This window comes from Mustela nigripes, chromosome 13, assembly GCF_022355385.1.
Source record: "Mustela nigripes isolate SB6536 chromosome 13, MUSNIG.SB6536, whole genome shotgun sequence".
NCBI lineage: Eukaryota > Metazoa > Chordata > Mammalia > Carnivora > Mustelidae > Mustela > Mustela nigripes.
In genome coordinates, this window is record NC_081569.1 from 29,131,465 (window position 1) to 29,158,447 (window position 26,983).

Consider the following 26,983-nt stretch of genomic DNA (forward strand, 5'->3'; position numbering starts at 1 on the left):
TTCAACTACGGTGTTGTCCTATTCCCATAGCAAATTTAGCTACAATCTGTCACCATACACTGTTACAGTATCACTGGCTCTATTTGTTATGCTGCACCTTTCACCCCCATGACTTACACATCCCACCACTGGAAGCCTGTATCTCCCCCTTTCCTGCATCTATTTTGGCTATTCCCCCCAACTCATCTGGCAACTACCAAAATACTCATTTGTATTTATGGGTCTGCTTCTGCTTTGTTTTTTAGATTTCACAGGCCTGGTTTTTCCTTTCTCCGACTTATTTTGCTTAGTATAATGCCCTCTAGTCTCATCAACATTGTTGCAAATGGCACGATCTTATTCTTTTCATGGCTGAGTAATATTCCATCGTGTCTATATACACATCTTTATCCATTCACTTACCAGTGGACACTCAGGCTGCTTCCAAAACTTGGCTATTATAAATAGTGTTGCAATAAACATAGGGGAGCATGTATCTTTTCAAATAGGGTTTTCATTCTCTTTTTTTAAAGATTTATTTAAGAGAGAGAGAGTGTGTGTGAGAGAGAGACAGCATGAGTCGGGGGGAGGGGTAGAGGGAGAGGGAGAACTAGACTCTCTGCTGAGGCAGGGAGCTCAACTCGGGGCTTGATCCCAGGACTCTGGGATCATGACCTGAGCTGAAGACAGATACTTAACCGACTGAGTCACCCAGGTACCCATCTTTGGGTAAATACCTAGTAATGGAATTATGGGATCATATCGTATTTCTTTTTTTTAAAAGATTTTATTTATTTATTTGACAGAGAGAGAGAGAGAGATCACAAGTAGGCAGAGAGGCAGGCAGAGAGAGAGGGGGAAGCAGAGCCTGATGCAGGGCTAGATCCCAGGATCCTGATACCAAGACATGTGCTGAAGGCAGAGGCTTACCCCACTGAGCCACCCAGGTGTCCCGATATTTTTAGTTTAAAATTTTTGAGGAACTGCCATACTGTTTTTCACAGTGGCTCCTCCAGTTTGCATTCCCACCAACAGTGCATGAGGGTTCCTTTTTTTTTTTTTTCCCATATCCTCACCGACACTTGATATTTCTTGTTTTTTTGGTACTAACCATTCTAAATGGTGTGAGGTGACATCTCACTGTGGGTTTGATTTGCACTTCCCTAATGATTAGAGACATTGAATAGTTTTTCACATGCTTGTTGCTATCTGTATGTCTTCTTTGGAAAAGTGTCTATTTGGTTCCTCTGTCCATTTTTAAATTGAACTGGTTTTGTTTTGATTTGATTTGTAGAAGTTCCTTATATATTTTAGATATTAACTCCTTTTTAGATATATCATTTACAAATACATTCTCCCATTCTGTAGGTTGCCTTTTCATTTTGTTAATGGTTTTCTTCACTGTGCGATCTTTTTTAGTCCCAATTGTTTATTTTTGCCTTTGTTTCCCTTGCCTGAGGAAACATATCTAGAACAATGTTGTTAAGACCAATGTCAAAGAGATTACTGCTAATGTTTTCTTCTAAGAGTTTTATTGTTTTAGGTCACACATTGAGGTATTTATTTATTGGGGGGGGGGAGCAAGGAACTGCCCCAGCTTCATTCTTCTGCATGTAGCTGTCCAGTTTTCCCAGTACCTCTTGTTAAAGAAATTGTCTTTTCTCCATTGTATATTCTTGCCCTCTTTGTCGTAGATTAATTGACTATATAATTATGGGTTTATTTCTGGGCTCTCTATCCTGTTCCATTGATCTATATGTCTAATCTTGTGTCAGTGTCATACTGTTTTGATTATTATAGCTTTGTAGTGTATCTTACAATCTGGAATTGTGATACTTCCCACTTTGTTCTTTCTCAAGATTGCTCTCATTGTTCATACAAATGTTTTATGATGCCTAGAAATGTTAGTATTACTTGTTCTAGTCCTGTAAAAAAGGCTATTGGTGTTTTGATAGTGATTGCATTAATCTACAGATCGTTTTGGGTAGTATGGACATTTTAACAATAAATACTACTGTTAAAATCCAATCGTGGGCATGGGTACATCTTCTTATTTGTGTCATCTTCAATTTGTTTCATTTCAGAGAGGCCTGGCTTCTCTGGAGGTGACATGATATTACCTGCAACGTGTAAGGGGGAAGGGTCCACCTGGACAGGTAAGTCACCCAGATGGCCATTGAGTGGGACAGCCACCACTAGGGTCAGCTGGATGGGCCATTGGAGGTCAGTGGAGGGGTCTGGCCTGGGGCTGGGAATACAAGGTCCCCCATACACATGAGGGGTCTTTCCTAAGTGGGATTTCCCCATTGGGCAGGATGGGGCTGCAGGATCACTTCCCATGGCCTACTGCCAGCAGCACACAGAACATTCTCGCAGCAATCCTGGCACCATGCAACCTCATTCTCCAGATTGATAAGAGGCTCAGTCACTCTGCCTGCCATCTCCTCCAGAGTTCCTTTCTTGCCAAAAGCCTAGTACTCCCCAAGTACCTGTGAATCTGGCGCTCTGGTCCCCATAGAATGGCTGAAGAAGGGGAGGCATAGGAATGAAGTGACTTGCCCAAGGTCACAAAGTGGCTGGGGTGGGCTCAAACCCCAACTGTCTGAATGACCCCAGAACCTGCATTCTTCAGCACCACATTCCCATGGCAGGGAATTTACTAGGATCTGAACCTAAAAGATAGGAACTCTGCAACTTCTTTCTGCTCACCCAGAGGACAAAGCATGTAGCCCATGCATTGGGAGGTGGCAGTGTGGGAAACAAGCTGGCCAAGGCTCTCTTGGGCCAGTGGTTGCCCAGGCCCAGAAGGTCAGGAGGAATGCTGAGGCCGAGCACCATCGCCCATACTTCTGACACTCACTAGGAACCTCAAAATGGAACCTACAGTAGGCCAGGGACGGGGAGGTAGACAGGGATGGACACCTCAATTCCAATGAACTTTAAATGGGGGAGGCAGGAACAGAGCTCTTGCCTGACCTTCCTCCCCACTCTCCTGCCCTTGTAAGGTGCTCTGCACTGGAAAAGGGGAAGCTGCCCATCAAGCCATTGCTTGGATAGAGAAAGGTCTATGGGAGCCACTGGGGCTAGGTCCCAGAAGGAGAACATGACCTCTGGATACCTTGAGCCTGACCCCAGGCCTATTGAGGAGGTCACGTTTCTGGCAAGGGCCTGGTTGACAAAAGATGTGATTTCTGAGTGGCTCTATACATTTCCTGTTGAGGACAGTCAAGGAAATAGGCAGGACGGTTACATTCACCTGAGAGCTTGGTGGGCAGAGAAGAGGCTAAAAGCGGACAAAGATCTGGTGGGGTCAAACCTGGCCCCCCTAGGGGGACAGCAAGCTGGGGAAGGGCAGTGGGTGTCACTCGCCAGCCACAATGAGGGAGCGTGGACCCATGGCTGGTTGGCCAGGGCCATCAGCACCCGGGGACAATTCCCAAGGCCTGGCTCTGTCCTTGGGCTTCTGCCTGGGACGGCAGATGTCCTGACACTGGCCTGAGGTAGGGAGGGTGCTAGGGAAGGCTTTTGTGGCCAGAGCAGGAAATTGCACGGGATAAGGTGTAATGCCCAAAAGAGACCACAGGGGCCAAGAACTGAAGCAGGTGTCCGGGACATCTCATCCACTGACATCAGATCCCACCCCACCTTCAGCTCAGAGCCTGCTGGGGCCTCAAGGCAAAGATTCACCACTGTGGGGAGGGGCCTAGCCCAGCCCAGGACATCCAGCAAAGCTGTGTCCAATCTGCCAAGATGATTCATCCGGGACAGAAAGATGTACAGATCTGGTCCAGGGCCCAGGAGCTATAGCCAAGTGTCCCTCCAGGGGCTGGACAGTGGCAGGGCAATGGCCTGAGGCTCCAGGGGGAACTGCAGTGGCCAAAGCCTGTCTTGGTGTTGGAGCCATGGGGATGGCTATGCTCTGAGATCCTCCAGGACTGGGAGTGGAGAAGGCCCCAAGGCTGGGGGCATGAGAAACTCTAGTGAGACAGATTCAAGGTCCTGGACACCTGGATCAAGAAGCACATGAGGGGCACATGGATGGCTTGGTTTTTGGGCATCTGCCTTCAGCTCGGGTCCTGACCACCGGGTCCTGGGATCAAGCCCTGCATCAGGCTCCCTGATCAGCGGGAAGCCTACTTCTTCCTCTCCCACTTCCCCTCCTTGTGTTCCCTCTCCCACTGTGTCTCTCTCTGTCAAGTAAAATAAATAAAGTCTTAAAAAAAAAAAAAAAGCAGGGGAGGAGTCAAGATGGTGGAAAAGTAGCAGGCTGAGATGACATCAGGTTGCAGGAGTTTAGCTAGATAGTTCTCAAACCATTCCAAACACCTACAAACCCAAGAGGAGATCAAAGAGAAGAACAGCAATTCTAGAAACAGAAAATCACCACTTTCTGAAAGGTAGGACGTGCGGAGAAGTGAATCCGAAGCGACTGGAAGATAGACCATGGGGGGAGGGGCCGGCTCCTGGCAAGTGGCAGAGCAGTGGAGCATAAAATCAGAACTTTTAAAAGTCTGTTCCACTGAGGGACATCGCTCCAGAGGCTGAGCAGGGGTGGCGCCCTCGTGGGGACAGGGTCCCACAGGGTCACAGAAAGATCAGGGGTGTCTGAGTGTAGCAGAGCTCACAGGTATTAGAGTGGGGAAGCCAGCTAAGAGATGGAGCCAAGGAGTGAGCTCTGAGTTCGGGATTACCTTATTGTGATCCATGGCACAGTCAGGCCACTGCTCTTTGAGCAGGGACGCCACAGTGGCAGATCCGGGGAGACTCACCTTCCTTCTCTGGAGGCAGGAATCTGCTGGGTTTGGAGACTCCAAACAGGGTTGTGTGCCCAAGACAGAGATGCTTGGTCACAGGTCAGGTGAGCTCAGAGCATGGCAGGAGACCAGGGAGATGGGAGTGATTGAGCGCTTTTCTATGAGGGCACACTTAAGAGTGGGGTCCTGAGCTCTTGGCTACTCTGGGCGGGAGATTGGGAGGCCGCCATTTACATTCCCGTCCTTCACAACTCTACCAGCAGCAATTAGGGAACAAAAGCTCCTAAGACCAAACTGAGAAGATTACTTAGCCCAGTCCCTGGCAAGGACATGCAATTCCGCCTCAGGCAAAGACACTTGAGAATCACTACAACAGGCCCCTCCCCTAGAAGATCAGCAATAACATCCAGCCAAGAACAAGCTCACTGATCAGGGAGAAAAGGAGAATCCCAGAGGAGGGGAAAGCAAAGCACGGAATTCGTGGCTTTCGCCTCATGATTCTCTAGTCTTGCAAAGTTAATTAAAATTTTTTTAATTTTATTTTTTTCTTATTCTAATTTTTTAAAAACTTTTACTTATTCTTCTTTTAATGTTTTTTAACTAGTTTATTTTAAAATACCTTTCTTTAAAAAAATCTTTTTGAACCTTTATTATTATAGTCATATTTTATCCGATATTATATCTAACATTATTTTTTGTATACATATAGGGTTTTTTCTTCTAAAAAATTTTGGGATACTTCTTCTAGTAGATCAAAATATAAACTAAATCTAGCATAGGGCTTTGTTCTAGTCTCCAGCCTGAGCAAATTCTCTCCACTCTTTTTCTTTCTTTCCCCAACCAACTTATCTTATCAACACCTTTTTTAGAATTTTTTAAAATTTTCATATTCACAGTCATATTTTATCCCTTCATTGTGTTTACCCTTATATTTTTTATGTGTGTGTTTATATATATATATATATTTTTTTTTCTTTCTTTAAAATTTTGGGAGGTAGTTCCTTCAAGAGACCAAAATACACCCAAAATCAAGTGGGTGGCTCTCTCTCTATATATATATATTTTTTTCAATTAAAAAAAATTTTTTTGGGGGCACCTGGGTGGCTCAGTGGGTTAAGCCGCTGCCTTCGGCTCAGGTCATGATCTCAGAGTCCTGGGATCGAGTCCTGCATCGGGCTCTCTGCTCAGCAGAGACCCTGCTTCCCTCTCTCTCTCTCTGCCTGCCTCTCCATCTACTTGTGATTTCTCTCTGTCAAATAAATAAATAAAATCTTTAAAAAAAAATATTTTTTTTGGACTTCTTTTTACCCCCTTTCTTCTCCCTATGATTTGTAAGGTCTCTTCTGAGTTGGTTAACACACATTTTTCTGGGCTCTTTGCCACCCTTTATGTATTTTATTTTCTTATTCTAATATTCTTATCTGGATAAAATGACAAGGTGGAAAAACTCACCATAAAAAAAAAAAAAAAGAATAAGAGACAGTACAGAGGGCTAGGGACCTAATCAATATGGACATTGGGAATATGTCAGATCTAGAGTTCAGAATGATGATTCTTAAGGTGCTAGCTGGGCTCAAAAAAGGCATGGAAGATATTAGAGAAAACTGGAGAAATAAAAGCCCTTTCTGGAGAAATAAAAGAACTAAAATCTAACCAAGCTAAAATAAAAAGAAGCTATCAATGAGGTACAATAAAAAATGGAGGCTTTTACTGCTAGGATAAATGAGGCAGAAGAGAGAATTAGTGATATAGAAGACCAAATCATGGAGAATAAAGAAGCTGAACAAAAGAGAGACAAACAGCTACTGAACCACGAACGAAGAATTTGAGATAAGTGATACCATAAGATGAAACAATATTAGGATAATTGGGATTCCATAAGAAGAAGGGGGGGTAGGGGCGCCTGGGTGGCTCAGTGGGTTGAGCCGCTGCCTTTGGCTCGGGTCATGATCTCAGGGTCCTGGGATCGAGTCCCGCATCGGGCTCTCTGCTCAGCAGGGAGCCTGCTTCCCTCTCTCTCTCTCTCTCTGCCTGCCTCTCCGTCTACTTGTGATTTCTCTCTGTCAAATAAATAAATAAAATCTTTAAAAAAAAAAAAAAAGAAGAAGAAGAAGAAGGGGGGGCAGAAGGTATATTGGAGCAAATTATTGTAGAGAATTTCCCTAACACGGCAAAGCATCAAGGAGGTGCAGAGAATCCCCCTCAAAATCAATAAGAATAGGTCCACACCCTGTCATCTAATAGTAAAACTTACAAGTCTTAGTGACAAAAGGAAAATCCTGAAAGCAGCCTGGGACAGGAAGTCTGTAACATACAATGGTAAAAATACTAGATTGGCAGCAGACTTATCCACAGAGACCTGGCAGGCTAGAAAGAACTGGCATGATATATTTAGAGCACTAAATGAGAAAAACATGCATCCAAGAATACTATATCCAGCTAGGCTATCATTGAAAATAGAAGGAGAGATAAAAAGCCTCCAGGACAAACAAAAACTAAAAGAATTTGTAAATACCAAACCAGCTCCACAGGAAATATTGAAAGGGGGCCTCTAAGAAAAGAGAGAGGCTAAAAATAGTGGACCAGAAAGGAACAGAGACAATATACAGTAACAGACAGATTACAGGCAATACAATGCTACTAAATTCATATCTCTCAATAGTTACCCTGAATGTAAATGGCCTAAATGCCCCAATCAAAAGACACAGGGTATCAGAATGGATTTTAAAAAATCATTAATATGCTGTGTGCAAGAAACTCATTTTAGACCCAAAGACACCTCCAGATTTAAAGTGAAGGGTTAGAAAACGACACACTGGACGAGATAGACATTACAGATATATTCAGAACATTCCATTCCAAAGCAACAGAATACACATCCTTCTCTAGTGCACATGGAACATTTTCCAGAATCGATCACATCCTGGGCAACAAATCAGGTCTCAACCAGTAACAAAGTTTGGGATCATTCCCCGCATATTTTCAGACCACAATGCTCTGAAGCTAGAACTCAATCACAAGAGGAAATCTGGAAAGAACCCAAATACATGGAGGCTAAAGAGCATCTTACTAAAAAATGAATGGGTCAACCAGGAAATTAAAGAAGAATTGAAAAAACTCATGGAAACAAATGATAATGAAAACACAACCATTCAAAATCTGTGGGACACAGCAAAGGGAGTCCTGAGAGGAAAATATATAGTGATACAAGCCTTTCTCAAGAAACAAGAAAGGTCTCACATACACAAACTAACCCTACACCTAAATGAGCTGGAGAAAGAACAGCAAAGAAAACCTAAACCCAGCAGGAGAAGAGAAATAATAAAGATCAGAGCAGAAATCAATGAAATAGAAACCAAAAAAACAATCAAACCAAAAAAACAAATCAACGAAACTAGGACCTTATTAATAAGATTGATAAACCCCTGACCAGACTTATCAAAAAAGAAAAGAGAAAGGACCCAAATAAATAAAATCATGAATGAAAGAGGAGAGATCACAACCAACATCAAAGAAATACAAACAACGATAAGAACATATTATGAGCAACGATATGCCAGCAAATTTGACAATCTGGAAGAAATGGATGCATTCCTAGAGACATATAAACTAACACAACTGAACCAGGAAGACATAGAAACCTGAACAAACCCATAACCAGTAAGGAGATTGAAACAGTCATCAAAAAATCTCCCAACAGGGGTGCATGGGTGGCTCAATGGATTAGGCCGCTGCCTTCAGCTCGGATCATGATCTCAGGGTCCTGGGATTGAGCCCCGCATTGGGCTCTCTGCTCAGCGGGGAGCCTGCTTCCCCCCCCCCTCTCTGCCTGACTCTCTGCCTACCTATGATCTCTCTCTGTAAAATAAATAAATAAAATCTTTAAAAAAAAAAAATCTCCCAACAAACAAGAGCTCAGGGCCAGACAGTTTCCCAGGGGAATTCTACCAAGCATTTAGAGAAGAATTAATTCCTATTCTCCTGAAACTCTTCCAAAAAATAGAAAAGGAAGGAAAACTTCCAAACTCATTTTATAAGGCCAGCGTTACCTTGATCCCAAAACCAGACAAAGACCCCATCAAAAAAGAGAATTACAGACCAATATCCTTAATGAACACATTTGTGAAAATTCTCACCAAAATACTAGTCAATAGGATCCAACAGTACATTAAAATGATTATTCACCATGACCAAGTGGGATTTATTCCAGGGCTGCAAGGTTGGTTCAACATCCACAAATCAATCAATGTGATACAACATGTTAATAAAGAAAGAACAAGAACCATATGATACTCTCAACAGATGCTGAAAAAGCATTTGACAAAGTACAGCATCTTTTCTTGATCAAAACTCTTCAAAGTGTAGGGACAGACAGTACATACCTCAATATCATCCAAGCCATCTATGAAGAACCCACAGCGAATATCATTCTCAATGGAGAAAAACTGAGAGCTTTTCCGCTAAGGTCAAGAACACGGCAGGGATGTCCATTTTCACCACTGCTATTCAACATAATACTAGAAGTACTAGCCTCAGCAACCAGACAACAAAAAGAAATTAAAGGCATCCAAATCAGCAAAGAAGAAGTCAAACTATCACTCTTTGCAGACAATATGATACTTTATGTGGGAAACCCAAAAGACTCCACTCCAAATCTGCTTGAACTTGTACATGAATTCAGTAAAGTGTCAGGATATAAAATCAATGCACAGAAATCAGTTGCATTTCTATACACCAACAACAAGACAGAAGAAAGAGAAATTAAGGAGTCCATCCCATTTACAATTGCACCCAAAACCATAAGATACCTAGGAATAAACCTAAACAAAGAGGCAAAGAATCTGTACTCAGAAAACTATAAAGTACTCATGAAAGAAATTGAAGAAGACACAAAGAAATGGAAAAGTGTTCCATGCTTATGGATTGGAAGAACAAATATTGTCAAAATGTCTATGCTACCTATAGCAATATACACATTTAACGCAATCCCTATCAAAATACCACCCATTTTTTTTCAAAGAAATGGAAAAAATTATCCTAAAATTTATATGGAACCATAAAAGACCTCAAATAGCCAGAGGAATGTTGAAAAAGAAAGCCAAAGTTGGTGGCATCACAAATCCAGATTTCAAGCTCTATTACAAAGCTGTCATCTTTGTAAGACAGTATGATACTAGCATAAAAATAGACACAGAGATCAGTGGAACAGAATAGAGAGCCCAGAAATAGACCCTCAACTCTTTGACAAAGCAGGAAAGGACGTCCAATGGAAAAAAGACTCTCTTCAACAAATGGTGTTGGGAAAATTGGACAGCCACATGCAGAAAAATGAAACTGGACCATTCCCTTACACCAAACACGAAAATAGACTCAAAATGGATGAAAGACCTCAATGTGAGAAAGGAATCCATTCTTGAGGAGAACACAGGCAGCAAACTCTTTGACCTTAGCCACAGCAACTTCTTCCTAGAAACATCACCAAAGGCAAAGGAAGCAAGGGCAAAATGAATTATTGGGACTTCATCAAGAAATAGTCAACAAAACCAAAAGACAACTGACAGAATGGGAGAAGATATTTGCAAGCGATATATTAGATAAAGGGCTAGTATCCAAAATCTATAAAGAACTTATCAAACTCAACACCCAAAGAACAAATAATCCAATCAAGAAATGGGCAGAGGACATGAACAGACATTTCTGCAAAGAAGACATCCAGATGGCCAACAGACACATGAAAGTGCTCCACATCACTCAGCATCAGGGAAATACAAATCAAAACCACAATGAGATACCACCTTACGCCAGTCAGACTGGCTAAAATTAACAAGTCAGGAAACAACAGATGCTGGCAAGGATGCGGAGAAAAGGGAACCCTCCTACACTGTGGGTGGTACACCAACCGTGGACCTACAAGCTGGTGCAGCCACTCTGGAAAACAGCATGGAGGTTCCTGAAAAAGTTGAAAATAGAGCTACACTACAACCCAGCAATCACACTACTGGGTATTTACCCTAAAGATATAAATGTAGTGATCTGAAGGGGCACATGTATCCGAATGTTTATAGCAGCAAATGTCCACAATAAGCAAACTATGGAAAGAATCTAGATGTCCATCAACAGATGAATGGATAAAGAAGATGTGATACACACACACACACACACACACACACAAAAATGGAATACTATGCAGCCATCAAAAGAAATGAAATCTTGCCATTTGCGATGACGTGTATGGAACTTGAGGGTATTGTGCTGAGCGAAATAAGTCAAACAGAGAAAGACAATTATCATTTTATCTCCCTGATATGAGGAATTTGAGAGGCAATGTTGGGGGGGTTGGGGTAGGGAAGGAAAATATGAAACAAGATGGGATTGGGAGGGAGACAAACCATAAGAGACTCTTAATCTCACAAAACAAACTGAGGGTTGCTGGGGGGAGGGGGGCATGGAGAGGGTGGTGGGGTTATGGACGTTGGGGAGGGTGTGTGCTATGGTGAGTGCTATGAAGTGTGTAAGCCTAGCGATTCACAGACCTGTATCCCTGGGGCTAATAATACATTATATGTTAATAAAAAATTTAAAAAAAATAATAAAAAAGAAGCACATGGGAGCACTCTAAGACTCAAGTCCCAGTGATGAGCCACTCATGCTGAAGCCCGGAGGGCATCTGTCCTCCAATGGGACAAGAGGTGGCACCCCTTCCAGATATAAATGAAGGCAAAATCCCAGTGGAGAGGTTATCCTGGTTATCTGTTGCCTGTTCAGGGAGGGGACATAAAGTTGTTTCTGATAAGGATGAGCCCAAGTCCCACTCCACCCTCTCTACATGGTGACCTTGAACAAGCACTCTTTTTTTTGGAGCCAGGAGACTCACAGCAGAAGGGCTAGGTTCAGAGGTCCCACCCCCAGCGCTCAAAGCTTCCCCTGGGGAGGACAGACTACAGAGCCTTGAGGTTGAGAAGCCCATACTCCCAATCTGTTCCCATCCCTTATGCCTCTAGGAACATCTTCCCACCTCAAAGGCTGTGGAAGGTGGAGGGGCTCCACCCACTTTCAGGACTCAGCCAGTTTGGCCTTCATCATGAGCAGGGCATTGATTCTAGGACCACCAAGGTGATGAGCAGCTTCTTGGGCTCAGGGTGCTCTGGATATACCCTGCTGGGCACAAAACTGGAAGGGCATTGGGACTTTGAACACAGCACCCCCCCACACACACACCAATCTCCGGCCACCTTGTGCCAATACCCAGGTCCTGCTATGCTGACCCTTTCCTGGTCAGGACCCTGTGGTCACCCAGGACAACTCCTGCCAGGCCAGTCTTCCCTTCTGTCTCACGGTGAGGTCAGTATTGCCTTGGAAGCTCAATCAAGCAAGGACAACCACAACTCCCAGCAGGCCCATGACCAAAGGAAGCAGGGCACTGGGCTGTCCTGGAAGGTGAGGTGGAGGCAGAGGAGGGCCTAGCCCTGTGGGAATTACAGGTATCTGTGCCTTCCTCCGGATGCTTTTAGGCCATCCCTGACGTCCAACCCTCACAGGAACCCTCACCCAAAGCTCTGAAGGGAGGGGGTGTACGGGTCGGGGGATGACCCTTCAGGAAAAGGTTCTTGTGGGCAGGGAAGATTTGAGCTGGGGTTCAGGACAGTCAGAAGGGCGGGTAACAGGTCTGCCAGGGAATCCAGGAGGTACGAAGTATGGTGGTCATGTCCTAGAAGATAGCGAGCGTCCTCCCACTCACCAGTGGGGCTAAGTGGGGCCAGGCCCATGAGCTGGCACTTGGTGGCTGCCCCAGGGCCCAGGTAGGAGCTGGTGGGCAGACTCTCCCCCTAGACCCCCACCCAGTTCTGTGCCTAGCCCGACCTCTGGCTGCAGGGAACAGGCGTGGAGAGGAGGCAGCTAGTGGACATCAGTAGCAATGGAGGCCCAGGTCTCTCCCTCATCTGAAAGGGGCTTGAGAGGCAGACAGGGCCCTAACCCTAGGCCGGGAGCCCCATCCACCCCATGGAACCAAGAAGACTTACTAGAAACAGACTTTGGCTTTTAGGAAGATGAGTGTGAGGACAGCACATGCCTGAGGAGAGAAGACTGCTGAGGGAAGCCCCTAAGGTTGGCACCCCCTGACATGACCACCCAGAGATGGGCTGGGGCCATGGGGGAGCCATTCCACCTCTCCACCTCAGCTGACCCTCTGACGAGGAAAGCAAGGATAACCACATTTCACAAGGATCCCAGGGCAAAGCAAAGCTGTCAGTCACACAGGGAAGTGGATAATGCTTTCTAGGGATGGGAAGACCAGGGGCGGTGTTGTACATGCTGGGGACATGGAGAAAACCGCCTTCTTTGAGGCCAAGGAGAAAGGAAGGTCAGCAGAGAGGAGCTCCCAAACACTCTGGTTCGGGCCCTCTAACACAGCCCACCATGAGAGGAAGTATTGCAGAAGCCTCGGCACTTCCTCTGCAGGGGTGGGCCCAGCTAAAGGTTTAGGGCCCACACGGCAGGGGTCTGGAGGCCCCAAGGGAACGGCAGTACATAGAAAGCAAGCCTGGTGTACAGGGCATGGGATCAGTGGAAGTGGGAGAGGCCTCCTCACCCATCCTGGTAGACCAGGCACTTGGGATCAGAGGCACCAACAAGACCAGAAAGGTCTAGGCTAATTCCAGATGGAACACGTCCAGCTGGCAACAACCAGAAAGGGCTGGGGTACCAGAAGCTGGGGGCCTGGAATGCCTGCTGAGCTCCAAGGCAGAGTTAGGGCAGCAGCAGGCAGATCTGGTGAGGACCAGTCCTTTATGGCTGGGGGCCCTTGCCGTAGCTGACTTGGTGATGCCAGAGTGGTAGGGTGGTAGCAGACAGGGCTGGGAGACCTGATGTGTCCTTGCTGTCAGCAGGTAGCAAGCTAAGGGGTGGCAGTGAAGGCTGGACAAGGCGACCCCGGCTCTCCTATACCAGCAAGGTGCCAAGCTTCACAGAAAGGTAGGCAGGGCCCAGGTCTGTTGGGGGGACCCAGGCCTCTTTGAGTCAGGGCTTTCTCCTGCCCACTCAAGGTGGATGGGAACTCAGGAGTAAGGATGCTTCAGGATGAAGGGCGGAGGCTGACGAAAGCCTCTGGCGTCTGTGCTGAGGGGCCCCAGACCAAAGCTCCTGTTCTTCTGACAGGGTGCTCGGGTCTGGGAGGTTTATACCGTTTGAGGAGAAGCCACTGCCAAGCTTGGAGGGTAGGAGGGGAACCTGCTCTGTCCCCATAACCCCCATCTGAGGAGAGGTCTGTAGATTTTATCTGGTGCCAGAAAGCAGCAGGGACCCTCTGCTCCAGTCTAGTAATCATAGGAGGGGCCTCTTGAGGGTCTTTCAAGGGACTCAGGGGCTCAGCACTCTCTTCCCTCTTCCCAGGAGCCCAGGCTCTCACTGCCCCAAGCCTGGAAGCTGGGCCCCTCCAAGACTGAGGCAGAGGCAAGAGAGCCTGTCCAGCTAGAGATGAGAGAGGAGGGGGTCTACACCACCTTCCCCTGCCCTGGGGCCTGGAAGGGCTGCACCCGCTGGGCTGGGATAGGTACTCAGGAAAGGGGTCTCGAGAGCACACAGGACAAGAGCCAGCAGCAGGGCTCAGTGCCCTCTGACTGGGGTGTCCCTGTGGCCTTCCTCAGCTGGGGCTGGGGTGGAAGGAGCAGCAGGCATGGGTGAGGGGTGGCCCAGGGCCTGGAGCCACTAACTCCCACCTCTGGCAGGACTATGGGGTGAGAAGAGGCACATTCAGGCAGGTGCTCCATTTCCCCTATGGGGATTTCGGGAGACCCAGCCCATTCACCCCAACCCCCTTAGTGAGAACTAGGCAGGGCTGGAAGCACCTGGAGGTTACCAAGGGGGTCTTCATAATCCCCTGTCAAGCAGAGCCTTGCACTCTTCCTTCCCCTCCCCAGTGACCCAACACAGGCTTGACACAGGCTGAAGACAAAGCTGCCCCGTGTCACTTACCTTGCAGGCCTGAGGCTTAATTCCTGGCGGGGAATTTAGCAGGCTGGGCTCCTCTGCCTCCTACTGGGTCCAAGCGCCAAGTAGGGCCACCGGGAGACAGGGCCTCATTCAGGCCTTAGGCCCACCTGAGCTCTATCCTCCCTTTTTCAACTCAGGCCAGAGACCTACATGTTGTCTAGTGAGGCCAGCTGAGGCGGAGAATAGCCCAGTGAGCAGGTCTGAGCTCAGCTGCTAGGGCGAAGCAGTGGCAGGTACACAGCGTTCTTGGCCTCCTGGCCGGCTCAAAAACCCAGCACTGGATCTGTGGCGTCTTGACACAGCTCCTGACTTGATGTGACCAGCAGCAAGTGAGGGGACCTGTTTCCTTATCTGTCACCTGAAGAGAGTTGTCCGCATTACTCAATAGGATCCCTGAACACCTGACCCAGGATCACCGTTGGGGCTAGGTTCAAACCCAGCTTTCTGGGCTCTGCTGAAGGGTTCTTGGCGGGACCTGAATATTTTTCAGATTGGGGGGGGCAAACATTTTCCAGGTGATTCCATGTGAGAAGAGTTACCCCAGCTCGGAAGCCTTGGACAGTTACAGGGGAACTGCAGGGCCTGAAGAGCCATGATCAGCCAAGGTAGAGTGGGCCCGATCTAGCTTCGCTGAGAGGTGAGGGCCACTGACAACCTCCGCTGTCAGCCATCAACACCCTGACTGAGGCGCAGAATAGGCCTTGTGAAAACCCTCATTGAAGGGCGGGAGCACAGCCTCCCACAGGCGAGGTCCTGGGCAGTGCCATCCCTGCCCCACCTGACCAAGGCTCCCAGGCTAGAGCTGTCTCCTGGAAGCAGCCCCCTCCCCCAGCAAGGTCCAGGGCCAGGACACTGAAACCCAGCCTCTGCACCATGGAGGCCCTGTAGTGCCACAGTGGAGAGGCAGGTGCCCCTGGGTGCTGAGCAGCTCTGCCTATGCCGAGGCCTTGGAGCCCGCCCGGGGCTGCCGGTGAGAAGTGTGCCTGCCGGGGAGCAGGGGCATGGTAGGTGGGCAAGCAAGTGTAGGAAGACGGCAGGGAGGGAAGGAAGAAAAGGAAAAAGGAAGAGAAAAAAAAAGAAACAGAGCCAAATCCAGGTTTTGACAATGAGGTGGATGAAGCTGACGGGGTGGCAGAGGGCCTGGGGGTTCAGTGACTTGACCCGTGTTGTCACCCCATCTATGCTCCCCACTCAGGTAGCCTCAAGTGAAGCAGACAGGCCTCACTTCAGCTCTCTGGGAAACAGGCGCCCTATAGCCCCTAGCCTCCAGGCTGTAGGGCTGAGCAGGCTGCTTTCCCCTTTCCAAATATTCCGCCAGGCCTCCACACACGCTGTTCACCGTACTCCTGGTGCACTTCTCCCTCGCTTTTACCTTCTTCCTCCCTGCCTCCGAGGCCCAGTACCGGCAGCATCTCTTCTGGGATCCAGGGACACTTCCTTGTCCCCAAGCTAGGTCAGGCCCCTGTCGAGCTTCCACAGCCCGCTTCCCCAGGTTCTGTCACTGTGGTGACCACATGTTGGGAGTTGCCTCTCTTCTGGCCTGTGACCTTCACGGGCTGGGGGACTCCTCGGGCCCGCACAGGCAGCAGGGCAACGGTGGCGGCCGCTCGGCATCCTGGCAGTCACCAGCAAGTCAACGGCCTCATGCAATGCCAGGCTCCAGCTGTCAGCAGGCGCAGGAGGGATGCTGTAACTGAGCTCCGGGAAGGCTCACAAAGACTGGGGTTGACCCGGCAGGCCTGACCTGTCCTAGTGGGCTGGCCCTTGGTCTAGATGAGATGGGAAATCAGGAAGCCACCCCAGCAAGCCCTGAGAACAAACCTCTGCAGGGAGAGCCCAACAGAGACAGGGTCTCTGGAGGGTGTACCCAGCATCTCCCCACACCAGCTAAGGTGTGAGGAACTGTCCTTCTGCAGGATGGAGTCACCAGCATGGGGGTGGGGTGACAGCACTGTTCTAGAGACGCCTTAGTGAGCACGTCCTTGGTGCTGGAGAGGGGCACATGCTAGGGAGCAGTGACCAGCACTTCTCACTGGGACAGTGCGCCACAGACCCAAAGACCACCAGGACCCCCAAGGGTCTCGCGAGGAGGGGTTTTCCCTGAGCAGGGGAGTGGCCACCCGGGAGTGGCCACCCAGCGGGCGTGTGACCATGACCCACTTGGCCACAGCTAGCCAGCACAATGGTGCCAGGGAGCCTCAGCACCTTCTGCGCTGGGAGCAGGGAGAACTGCCAAGGACTAGGTGATGGCCTATTAAACTTGAGACCCCACACCCCCCGGCCCAAACACACAGCCAGGCCTCAGATCCAAAAACAACCCAAATGCTTTAATGTTTAATGGCCTGCCTCCCGGGCCCACAGCCTTCTTACAAACCTTAGCCAGGCCAAGGGCCCAGCTTGCCAGCCTCTGGCTCAGTTTAGTACTCTGCAAGGAGGTCACTCATAGCAGGTGTGACTGATGGGGCTCTGGCTTGGGGAATGCCAGGGTCCCCAGTCCGTATCTTCGGAGACCTCCCAGGATCCAGCTGTCATTCAGCCTGTCTTGTCTAGTCCCTGAGTCCCTGCAGCTGCTTGGCTTCTAGCAAACATACCACTTTCTCAGGAAGATGCACCAGGGGGGACAAGGCAGCTCAGGGAAGTCACTGGTGTCAATTCAGGACAGGCCTGGGGCCTCCCAGAGGTGAAAGCAGCAGGCCCAGAACAAGGATGCCAGCCCCAGGCTGTATCTGGGCACCCCCTGTAGTGAAGGAGGGAAGGGGCAGGCTTCCCAGAGAGCTTCCAGGCTGGGGGGGGGGGGGGGGGGGGTCAGGGCCCAACCCCAGACGTTAGGGCATAGCCCCAGGCTTTCCTGGGAAATGACTCTAGAAAGTGTTAAGTCATACACACTGTACACTGTACCACCCTAAATAACCAAGTCCTATGACACAAAAAGACTTTCTAGAAGGTTCTACTTGCCTTAGCCTCCTATTCTAGGCCCTGGCTGGGATCTAGGCCCCCGTCCTGGGGAGGGAGCAGAGAGCAAACCTTAATGGGTGTGTGTCAGGCATCACCCCCACAACAACCCTGTGAGGTAGGCTGCGTTGTCCTATCTTACAAACTGAGAACTGAGGGCTCAAGGGAGGAAGTGACTTGCCTGGTTACACAGCAAGAACACAGGAGCTAGGATTCAAGCCCAAGTCTGTTGAGCTCCAAAGCCCACACATTTTCTCTAAGAAGAAACAGGAAGTAGTCCTTTCTAATAATAAAGGCCCTCATGTAAAAAGTTCAGGGGCTCTCAGCCCACTGTGGGGTGGGGGGTGGGGGGCAGCAGAGCAGGAGAAGCTCCAATGGCATGTCCACTCCTGGCCCTGGGCAGCTGGCCTTACAAAAAGGTTGGGGTCCAGAAAGTGACCCCCATACAGTAGCTGTCCAAACAGCCACCAAGGCTATAGGTGATGGCTTTGGCCACCCAGCACCTGTGGGTGGGGCACAGACCGGTCTGGCCCTGAGGCCTTGTGGCCCCAAGTGGGGAGTGCTAGGCCACTGAGCCAAGCGGTTTCCAGGAGGCTGCGGAAGCGGGCTCTTAGTGTGGGGCCGGGGGGTCTGGTGCTGGCAGCAGGGGTAGGGGAGGTACCATGGGACCCTTCCCCAGCGGTTGCCTCTGCTTTCTCCGGGCCAGGGGTTGGTGGCTTCCTCCCTGGCTTCCTGGCCTTGGGGACAGGTGACTTCCAGGCCAGGGCTAGGCTCTCCGGCTCATCTCTGGCCATGGTGGGTTCTGAGGAGGGCACAGATCCAGCCTCAGTGTCAAAGTTACCTGGAAAATGAACACACAGTCAGGCTGCAGACCCCAACACCCTCAGGTCCCACCTCCTGACCTCCAAAGCCACCTAGACCAGTGGTTCCACTCTGCCTCAGGCCTGGAGGGCCCCAGCAGGGTCACGGCCATCATGACTTCCCCACGTGTGCAGGAAGCCGAAAGGTATGCTTCTCCCCAGGTGACGCCAGGGCTCTATCAGATGACAGTACCGCTCAGGCAAAGAATCTGGTCCAAGAACCAAAGGAAAAGGGCCAACAAGACAGGAACCACTGGCCTGTAGAGGCTGGGAAATTGGGGCATGGAGAGAGGGCCCTGTTACACCTAAGAGTGGCATCCTTCTACCAGACCACCCCCAGGGCCCAGGAGTAGAGGAGGCAGCAGAGGGGGCAGGAGAGGGCTTCTGACCAAGAGCACACCTCATGGCAAGTGAGGCTGTCAGGGAGAACACAAAGGACACCCACAGAAGGGTGGACCTCCCCCCCAGGATCGGGGGAAGACTCACAGTTCAGGGGCCAAATTTGGCCCCTCCCTGGGGCGCCAAATCCAGCCAGCAGCAGGAATAACCTGGGTCCCAGTCAGTTCTGCACTAGGCCCCAGACTCTTCCAAGCTTGGGCAGGGCAGGAGGGGACTGTGGAGTGCCCAGCAGGCAGCCTGGAAAATACGGCCCTGTCCTCTCTGGGCTTGACAGTCCAACTGTCCAGGGAGAAGACTGGGCTGGAGCCTCTGAGCCACACATGATACCCCTCACTCCACTCCACCCCACCCCCCGGTTCAACACTCCCGTGTACGTTCTCTTTGCACCTGTTTGGGCAAATGCTCCAACTTAAGTGCTCAGGAGTCAGCAATGCTTGTCACCTAGACCCCAAGTTCCACATGTATGCCTCACTGCCTCGGGCGCCTTCCCCACCCTGATGTGGAGCCAGGACAAGGTAAGGGCCCAGGGCAAGGCTGCCAGGTGGTGAAGGGACGAGAAACCATTCCCGTGGAGACAGAGACACAGAGGCTTGGTGGCAGGATGGCGGAGCAGCGAGGGAAGGCTATAAAGCAAGCCACAGGCCTCAGGCCTCCATGTGCCAGGTGTACTGATGCACAAAAGGCCATGATGAGCACACCTGGCACCATCACCAAAGTCCCAGCAGGAGTGAGTGTACACAGCACGCAGCAGCTGCCCAGAGCAGGGCCAAGCGACCTAAGCTCATGATGCTCCAGGACAGAAAAAGAGCAAGCTGGAGAGCAATATGCACGAGACGTCATTTAGTAGGGGAAAAGCAAACCAGAAACATCGCTCCCACTTACGGGGGCGCTTCTGTGACTATAAATAGTGGGACAACTGAAACACGGCACATTCAAAAGGCAACCGTGTTTGGAGGGAGAAGGGGACCCCTGCCTACTGTCAGGAATCAGGTACCATTTACTGAGGGGGAGAAGGTGGGGTGGGGGGTAAAGGATTTAGGGGAAAGCTTAGGAGTGTGGGTCTGGGAGGAGTTAAGGGTCGGAGAGATACTGAGTGGAAAAGGCCAGCATGCACTTAGTAATTCAGGGCTCAAGCTCAGAAGAAGGGAAGCTGGGTGGGACACAGACACAGGAGGAAGAGACCTCAGATAGAGAACAGGGCCTCATCAGAGCCCTAGAACCCAAAGGAGAAGTCTATACTGAGGTGGGAGAAGGCCCAGCAGAAGAGGGAAGCTGGAAAGCCGCAGCATCGGAGAAAGTTAAGAGACATTTCCACAGGGACAGAGCAGCAGGCCTGCTCAGAGGCTTATGGAAGAGGCCATGAAGGTCCTGGTGGTACCGGGGTGAGGAGGGATGGGGGGTGAGAGTGGGGGTGGGAGTCCACAGGGCCGCCGGAGGATGGCCAGGCCCCTCCCCAGCACCAGTTCTTGGGCTCCCCTGCCCTGAGTCCCAGGCAGTCCCTTGGCCCGGCTGTGACCACTCAGACAGCCCACACACCTGTCACTCGTTCACACAGCTCCGGTGGCTACTGGGGCCGCCCCATGCTCACCCAGCTGGCGGCGGACACAGTCCCGCCACTGCAGGCCCAGCAGGTCGGGGTAGATGTCGGGCAGCTGGCGCAGTGCCAGCAGCTTGAGCATGCGAGAGGTGCAGCCGTGCAGGGCCCGCTCACGCAGCGCGCGCTCCTCAGACAGCGTGGTGGGTCGCAGCTCCACGCGGTGCTCTTGCAGCACATGGTCCACGGAGGCAGGCGGCAGCCGGGGGAAGAGGCGCTCCTTCACCAGGTGGATGGGCACAAAGATGGCGCCAGCGCGCACCACGTGGGGGAAGGGGCACCGCTGCGTGCACACGAAGCTCTGCAGCTGCGACAGCAGCTTGCCCAGCAGCCCCTGCACAGCCTGGCAGTCCTGCCACGCCCCCCGGCCCCAGGGCCCCGCGGTCTCCAGCCACTCCCGCAGCTTCTCAGGCGGAGAGTGTGCCACTGAGCCCGAGATGGCTTCGCACAAGGATGCGTGCAGGCCCGTGAAGCGTTGCTCTGGAGAGTCTGCTGGGGCTGGGGGAGAGCCTGAAGTCGGGGTCGGGGCCAGGGTCCGGGCAGGCAAGGGGGCCAGCGCGGGAGTGGGGGCCGCGGCCATAGCGGGAGGACTGGGCAGCGCCACGTTGAAGCAGGCCACTGGCAAGGGCTGCGTGAGAATCTGGAGACCAAGGGGCACGCTCGTGGGGGTGGGTACAGCTTGGGCCGGCGCGGGGGCTGGGGTGGGCGCCGATGGGGCCACAGCTGCTGGCAGAGGTGCTGGCCGGAGGATCTTGAATTTTCGGAACATGAAGGCCACGGAGCTGTGGAAGTTGGTCCTTGGGGTGGTGGCCTCGGTGGCTGCCGGCACCCCGGGCAGCCCTGGTGCTTCCGTGACTATCTTTTCCAGCTCTGGCAGATCCGAGACTGTGTTCCCCACACCTGGCACATCCAGGGCTGCCGTGGGCCTGGCACGCACCTCAGGACTAGGAACCCGGACAGGAGCTTCTGCCGAGGGCTTCTTCACACTTAAGTCCAGGGCCACCTCCTCTCTAAGTGAGCAGGGAGCCTTTGAAGGGGCCTCCTGGGCAGGCAGGGTCCCCCCACAGTCTTTGGCAGGGCTCTCACTGGGGGCTGGGGCTGGGTCAGGCTCAGGCGAGTCCTCGGGAGCCTGCACATCCAGATAGTCACGGTAGGGGGCCAAGCTGAAGACATTGTCAATAATTGGCATCGGTGGAGAGCCGGGCGACAGTGCACCCTTGTTCTGCAGCAGAGACTGGCGCTCCTGGGCGCATGGTGGGAGCGCCGGAGGGGTGCGTGGAACCGGGCTATCCCCAATGACAATGGGTGCCCCAGGGTGCTCATCGAGCTGGGGCTGGAGCTGCTCTTTCCTGCAGCTGGACAGCCACACCTTCTCCTCTGCTTCCTGGATTGGCTTCTCCGCAGGCCTTGCGGGCTCTGAGCAGGGCTGGCTCGCAGGCAGGGACTGGCATGCTCGCTGGAAGGCACTGGGCTGCACACTGGAAGGCACAGCCTGTACACTGTTTTGGGAAGGTGGCGTCCCTCCAAGCCCTGGGGATGCTCCATAGAGAGAGAGGTCATCCCGGGCATAAGGAAAGCCCAGTGTCTGGGGGGCAAAGTCCATTGGGCACCGGGGAGCAAGAGGTGGGTCCAGCTTGAGGCCTGGTGAGGGTGCGGGAAGTGGGGCAGAGGAATAGGAAAAGGTGTCCAGGCCCACTGGGGCCATATAGGGTGCCTGGGCAGCCTGCTGCCTCAGGTAAGGGCTGCTCAGCCCACTAGCTGGGTACCCAGCCCCCTTGTGGGCTCCCACAGGCTGTAGGGGAAGCACTGAGCTGTAGCTCCCCTGCTTCTCTGGGTGGCGACAGGCTGGTGGGCAAGGCAGGGCCTGTGGAGGGTGAGGGAGCGGGTAGTGGGTAGGCACTGTATCCTGGCAGGCTGGCCCCAGGGGTTGGGCCAGCTGGGTCCATGGATTGGGAGGTCCATCAGACAATGCCTGCTTGGGGTCCCCAGGGTAAGGACCTGCATATTTGGAGGCCAGCAAGCCTGTGCTGTGGATGGTCTGATACTTCTCCAGAAATGCCTGGCACGGGGAGAAGTTCACTGAGTTCTTGCCAGATCCTCCAGCTGGCACACCACGCAAGAAGGTGCCATCTACGGACTGGCCCTTGCCAGGAGTTGGGGTCAGAGAACAAGACGGGTCAGCCGGGGGTAAGAGGGGTCCGGTCACCATCGTCCAGTCAACATCCAGTGGCCTCTTCGCTGCCCCATCCCCCAGGCAAGCTGAGAGCCCGTAACACAGAGGGCTGCGGTAGACAGGTTTGGGTGCTGCCAACGGTGGGCCTGGGTAGGAATGAGATTGGGGACCAAAGGGCAGGAGCTCAACAGGGCCAGGTTCCTGCACCTTCTCAGAGCTTTCTGCTGCTGGGCGGTAGAGTAGGCAACTGGTCAACAGGCTGTCTGTCCGAAGAGGGGGTCCTGCCATGCTGGTGGGGTACAAGGGTGGATATGGGGTCCAAGATGCCAACCGCTCAGACCCTGCCTTGGGAGCACTCCCCATAGGGCAGGAGAAGTAGGCACCCTTGTAGCTGCAGGGGTCCTGGTTACCAACAGAAGAGGATAGGCTGTGCCCAGGTCCAGAGTCTGCCTCTAGGCGGGGCAGCTTGCCATATATCACAGGCCCTAGGGTCCCCAGGGGCCGCTTCTCCGCCATCACTGTGAAGGCTTCAAGCCCTCAGGGGCCCCAGCTACTCAACTGCTGACCTGGGAGAGAGAGAAAGGTAGGGGCTGTTAGAACAGGCTACAGGCAAGCGAGGGCTGCTGCTCTCACTGGCTCATCGCCGCACCTCAGAACCTGGCACTTAGCAGATGCTCGATAAAGCCTATGAATGAATGAATGCATGAGTCAGACAACACAGAGGTTTCCAACTCATTCCCCCTAGTCCCACTCCAGGAGCCCCTTCTGTTCAGCTTCTCCCCACGTGACTCTCCAGACTCCTTTCCTGCGGTTTCCAACTTTGCAGGCAGTCTGAAGATCCACTCGCTTGGCTACGCCTGTTCCCCCTACACCGATGAGGAGACCTATTCATCCCAGTCACTGATAAAGGAGATGGGACAAGAGGAAGGCTTCCTACCTCCCCCTACAGCTCTTACTCCCAATGCCACAGGGATCCCAAGATGCCCACTACAGCCAAGATGTGGAACTGGACATTGTCTATGCATTCAGGTTTCCCAAGACACTCTTTAGGTCTGTCTGACTGGCCAATCTTAGCAAAAATGTCAGAGCCGAGCCTTGAACCCAGGTCTCTAGGCCCAGAGCAATACAGATACCGGGCTTGTTTCCACAGGGTAGGGCTATACCCCAAGAGAAGCAGTGGGCAACATGGCTTCACACGGGCCTGCCCACCACCCCCGCAGGAGAGCCGAGGCTGTCCAGTAGATGGTGCTGTGGTACCAGCAGGAAGCTCCCAAAGTGTCCAGGAGGACAGCTTGTGTTCCATCCCAGCCCCTCAGCTGCCCTTGGCTATTCAAGGCATGCAAGGGCAGCAGCATGGCTCCAGGGACAAGAAGGTAGGGAGGTGGGAGAATGCAAATGTCCAGGGAGGGAGTCCCCAAGGACCACAGAGTGCTAGGGCTACTACCCCCACTGAAACACTGAATGCCAGAGCAAGACTAAGGCCCTGAAGCAAGGGAAAGCAAGGATTGGGACCCAGGCCCAGAGAAGTCAAGCCCGGGCTTTCTCAAGGCAGCAGGTACCCAATGACCCATGAAGGGTCACCTGAGGCCAGCCTTCTCAGGCCACATCATCCTGCCTCTACTTCCCCTAGCACCCTGTTCCCGAAACCCTCAGGTGGCTTAGAAAGGATGAATCAGCTCCCTCTTGCTATGATTAGGCCATGGGTCAGGTGCAAGCCATGACCAGCCCCTTCTTCCAGCCCTCTCCTCCCTTCTGGCTGGTGGCCAATGACAACCGCAGGCTCATAAGGAGACCAACACATCTTGTGGACAAGAAAAGCCAAGGGTAGTAGGAGGGCCAATGCCCACTCTCATCCCTGCCTAACCACACCACGGAAGCCAGGTGGGACTCTGAAAAAGTTGGCTCTTCTGGCCAGAATCCAACACCTTAGGCCAGCCTAGAGAAGGGGATGCTCCCTAGGAGAGACCAGAAGGGACATCAGGGTATGGTATTGAGAGCAATGCTCTATGACAGAGATTTGCATCCCAGACGCAAAGCCCCATCCTGGGGCACAGCAACCTTGCAAGAAGGAGTTGTATGGTTTTGGGGGTGCTAAGTAAGTGTTCCCCCCCCCTCCACCACGGGGAGCTCAGGATTAATTAAGTGCTGGCTCTGGTCTCACCTCCCCCACATGCCCCTAGGAGCCTGCTCCACACCCACCCCAGCCCCTGGAGTCTTTTTCCCCCCAGGCTCTGCCCATTGCGAGCCCTTTGCCCTGGAGACTTCCTGAGACAGCCTCCCCCTCCACCCTGGGACCCAGTCAATAGAGGTGAAGCCATGTGGGACCCTCAGAAGTCTCTGAGGGAGAGACAGAGCTCTAGGGAATCAGCAGAGAACTAGGAAGAGTATGGGGCTGACCTTACTACCTCCTGTCAGTAGAAAAAGCCCAGTGAACACTCCCTTGAGGGAGGCCCCTCCCCACTCAAGCCAGTAGCCAAAATGTAGGTGCCTCCTTCACAGACACACACACACACACACACACACACACACACACACACGGAGGAAGAGGCAAGCAATTGCTTAGGGAAGGGGGGACCCCAGGGAGCAGGGTCACATTGCCCTTTGGGCCACCAAGCTGTTTGCTGGCTGAGGGCTGGGAGGACCAACCTCCGCCAGGGCTCAGAGCAGGGTCCCGGAAAAGAGCCCACCACCACTGTGCCCTCCCTGCCCTAAGCATCAGGGGAAGCAAACAGCTTTTCCACCTCCTAGCGACTCTCCTTAAGGCCAGTGGATGTTGGGAGTTGGGAAAGACCAGGAAGAAGAGAGCCATCCTGCCAGGCTGGGGCCGGCCCCTAGAGCGCTGGATCAGGGCCCCTCCCGGGGTCCTCATACCTTCCCCAGTTGAGGCTCTGGGCCCTACAGAACCTGGCGCAGCCTAGGCTCCATTGGAGGGGGAAGGGTCGCAGGATAGGCCTCCACCACCTTTCTCCCACCCGCCCCGCCCATATCGGTGGTGCCTGGGGCCCTCAGCCAACCTGGCTTTGGGGCTGCCGCCGCGCCTGACCCCGCGCGCTTCCGGGTGTCCCCATGCTCTGTCCGTTGGCGCTGGGCGCACGTGCACCCCAGCAGGCTGATCCATAGGCCGCAGCCACGCATGGAACCCCGTGCCTGCAAGTACGTGCACGGCCCACATTTGCACACACGCCCCTCCAGAACTGCGTTCTCCCTCGCTCGGGCCCAGCACACGTGTGCACACAGCAAGGCCCGCGCACCCAGCCCCGAGGGCCGACACCCAAAGACTGGAGGGAAGACAGGAGCAGGAGGCGGCCTGGCCGCAGTGTCCGGGCAGACACCGCCTCGGGGCGATCCCGCCAGCCTGGGCTGCGGCCAGAGGGTGAGTCAAGCCGTAGCAAGGAAACCGCAGGGCCGTCCGGTCCCAGTAGGGCGCGTCCAGGGCCCCGCGGCGCCTCAGCGCCCGCCGCCGCCCCCCCAGGCCCAGCCCCCCACCGCCCCCTCATCTCCGCCCCGGCAGTCCACGTGAGCCGGGCCCCGCGGGAGGCCCGAGGGCTCAGCCCGATCTCCTTCTCGCTAGTCCCTCGCGGGATCCGGCGCCAAAGCCTAGCTAACGCTGCGGGGCGCTCCCAGGCCCCGGGGCCCTCGAAGTCCGGGGAAAGTCGGAGCAGCCGCGCGCCCCCTGCCCCGCAGCCCGCCAGCCCGGGGCCCGCCGCAGCCCAGAGCTGTAGCACCTCGGCCCAGGCCCGGCGCGCTCCATGCCCCGGCCGGCCGGTAGGGGCGCCCTGGGGCAGCGCCACCCGCCCCTTCTCCACGCGCCGCCCGCAAACTCGGCCCAACTTTCCGCGCCCGAGCGGGCGAGCTCCTACCTGCAGGGCGCCAGGCTTCTCGATGCTGCTGCCGTGGGCTGCGGCCGCATCCTCCGCCCTATGGAGGCGGCGGGTCCTTGTCGGGCCGGGCCCTGAGCGGGAAGTCCCGGAGAGCACCTAGGCCGGAGCCACCTTCCTCGCGGCCGTTCGCGCCGCCGCTGGGCGCCGTCTGCGGTCCCGGGCGGGGCGGGCTGGGGGCGGAGCGGGGGCGGGGCGGCCGGCGCGGTGTAGGCTGAGCCGGGCCGCGCCTCTGGGAGCCCGCGATCCCCTGGGCCCCGGGTGTGCGGAGGACCTGAGGCGGCCAAGTCTACAAGAACACGGCCGTGCGTGCTGCGCACCGTCTGTACCCACCGCATCCCTGAGCTGTGGCTCAGCGCGCCCAGCACACGCCTTCATTCACTCCGTTAGATCATTCATTCGTT

General features: G+C 53.0%; 1 protein-coding gene across 2 annotated transcripts; it reads right to left on the reverse strand.

The window, feature by feature from the left end:
- Positions 1-17,029: 17,029 nt before the first annotated feature.
- On the reverse strand, positions 17,030-26,744 carry C13H15orf39 (chromosome 13 C15orf39 homolog). Of its 2 annotated transcripts, none has more exons than XM_059371801.1 (3): positions 26,562-26,744; positions 20,523-23,267; positions 17,030-18,516 (listed from the first exon to the last, which is right to left on the reverse strand). In XM_059371801.1, exons 2-3 carry the CDS (start codon positions 23,215-23,217, stop codon positions 18,149-18,151), a joined length of 3,063 nt encoding a protein of 1,020 aa, XP_059227784.1. In that variant the 5' UTR covers positions 23,218-23,267; positions 26,562-26,744; the 3' UTR covers positions 17,030-18,148. The 2 variants fall into 2 exon arrangements, with proteins under 2 accessions (XP_059227784.1, XP_059227786.1); XM_059371803.1 differs by having other exon boundaries at positions 18,428-18,516; positions 20,471-23,267.
- Between the last annotated feature and the right edge of the window lie 239 nt (positions 26,745-26,983).

Coding starts and splice junctions, on each gene's coding strand:
- C13H15orf39 (XM_059371801.1), bottom strand. CDS start 23,217: ATGGCGGAGAAGCGGCCCCTGGGGACCCTAGGGCCTGTGATATATGGC. Junction 18,517..20,522: donor CTGTGTCCGCCGCCAGCTGG/GTGAGCATGGGG, acceptor TTCATTTTCCAG/GTAACTTTGACACTGAGGCT.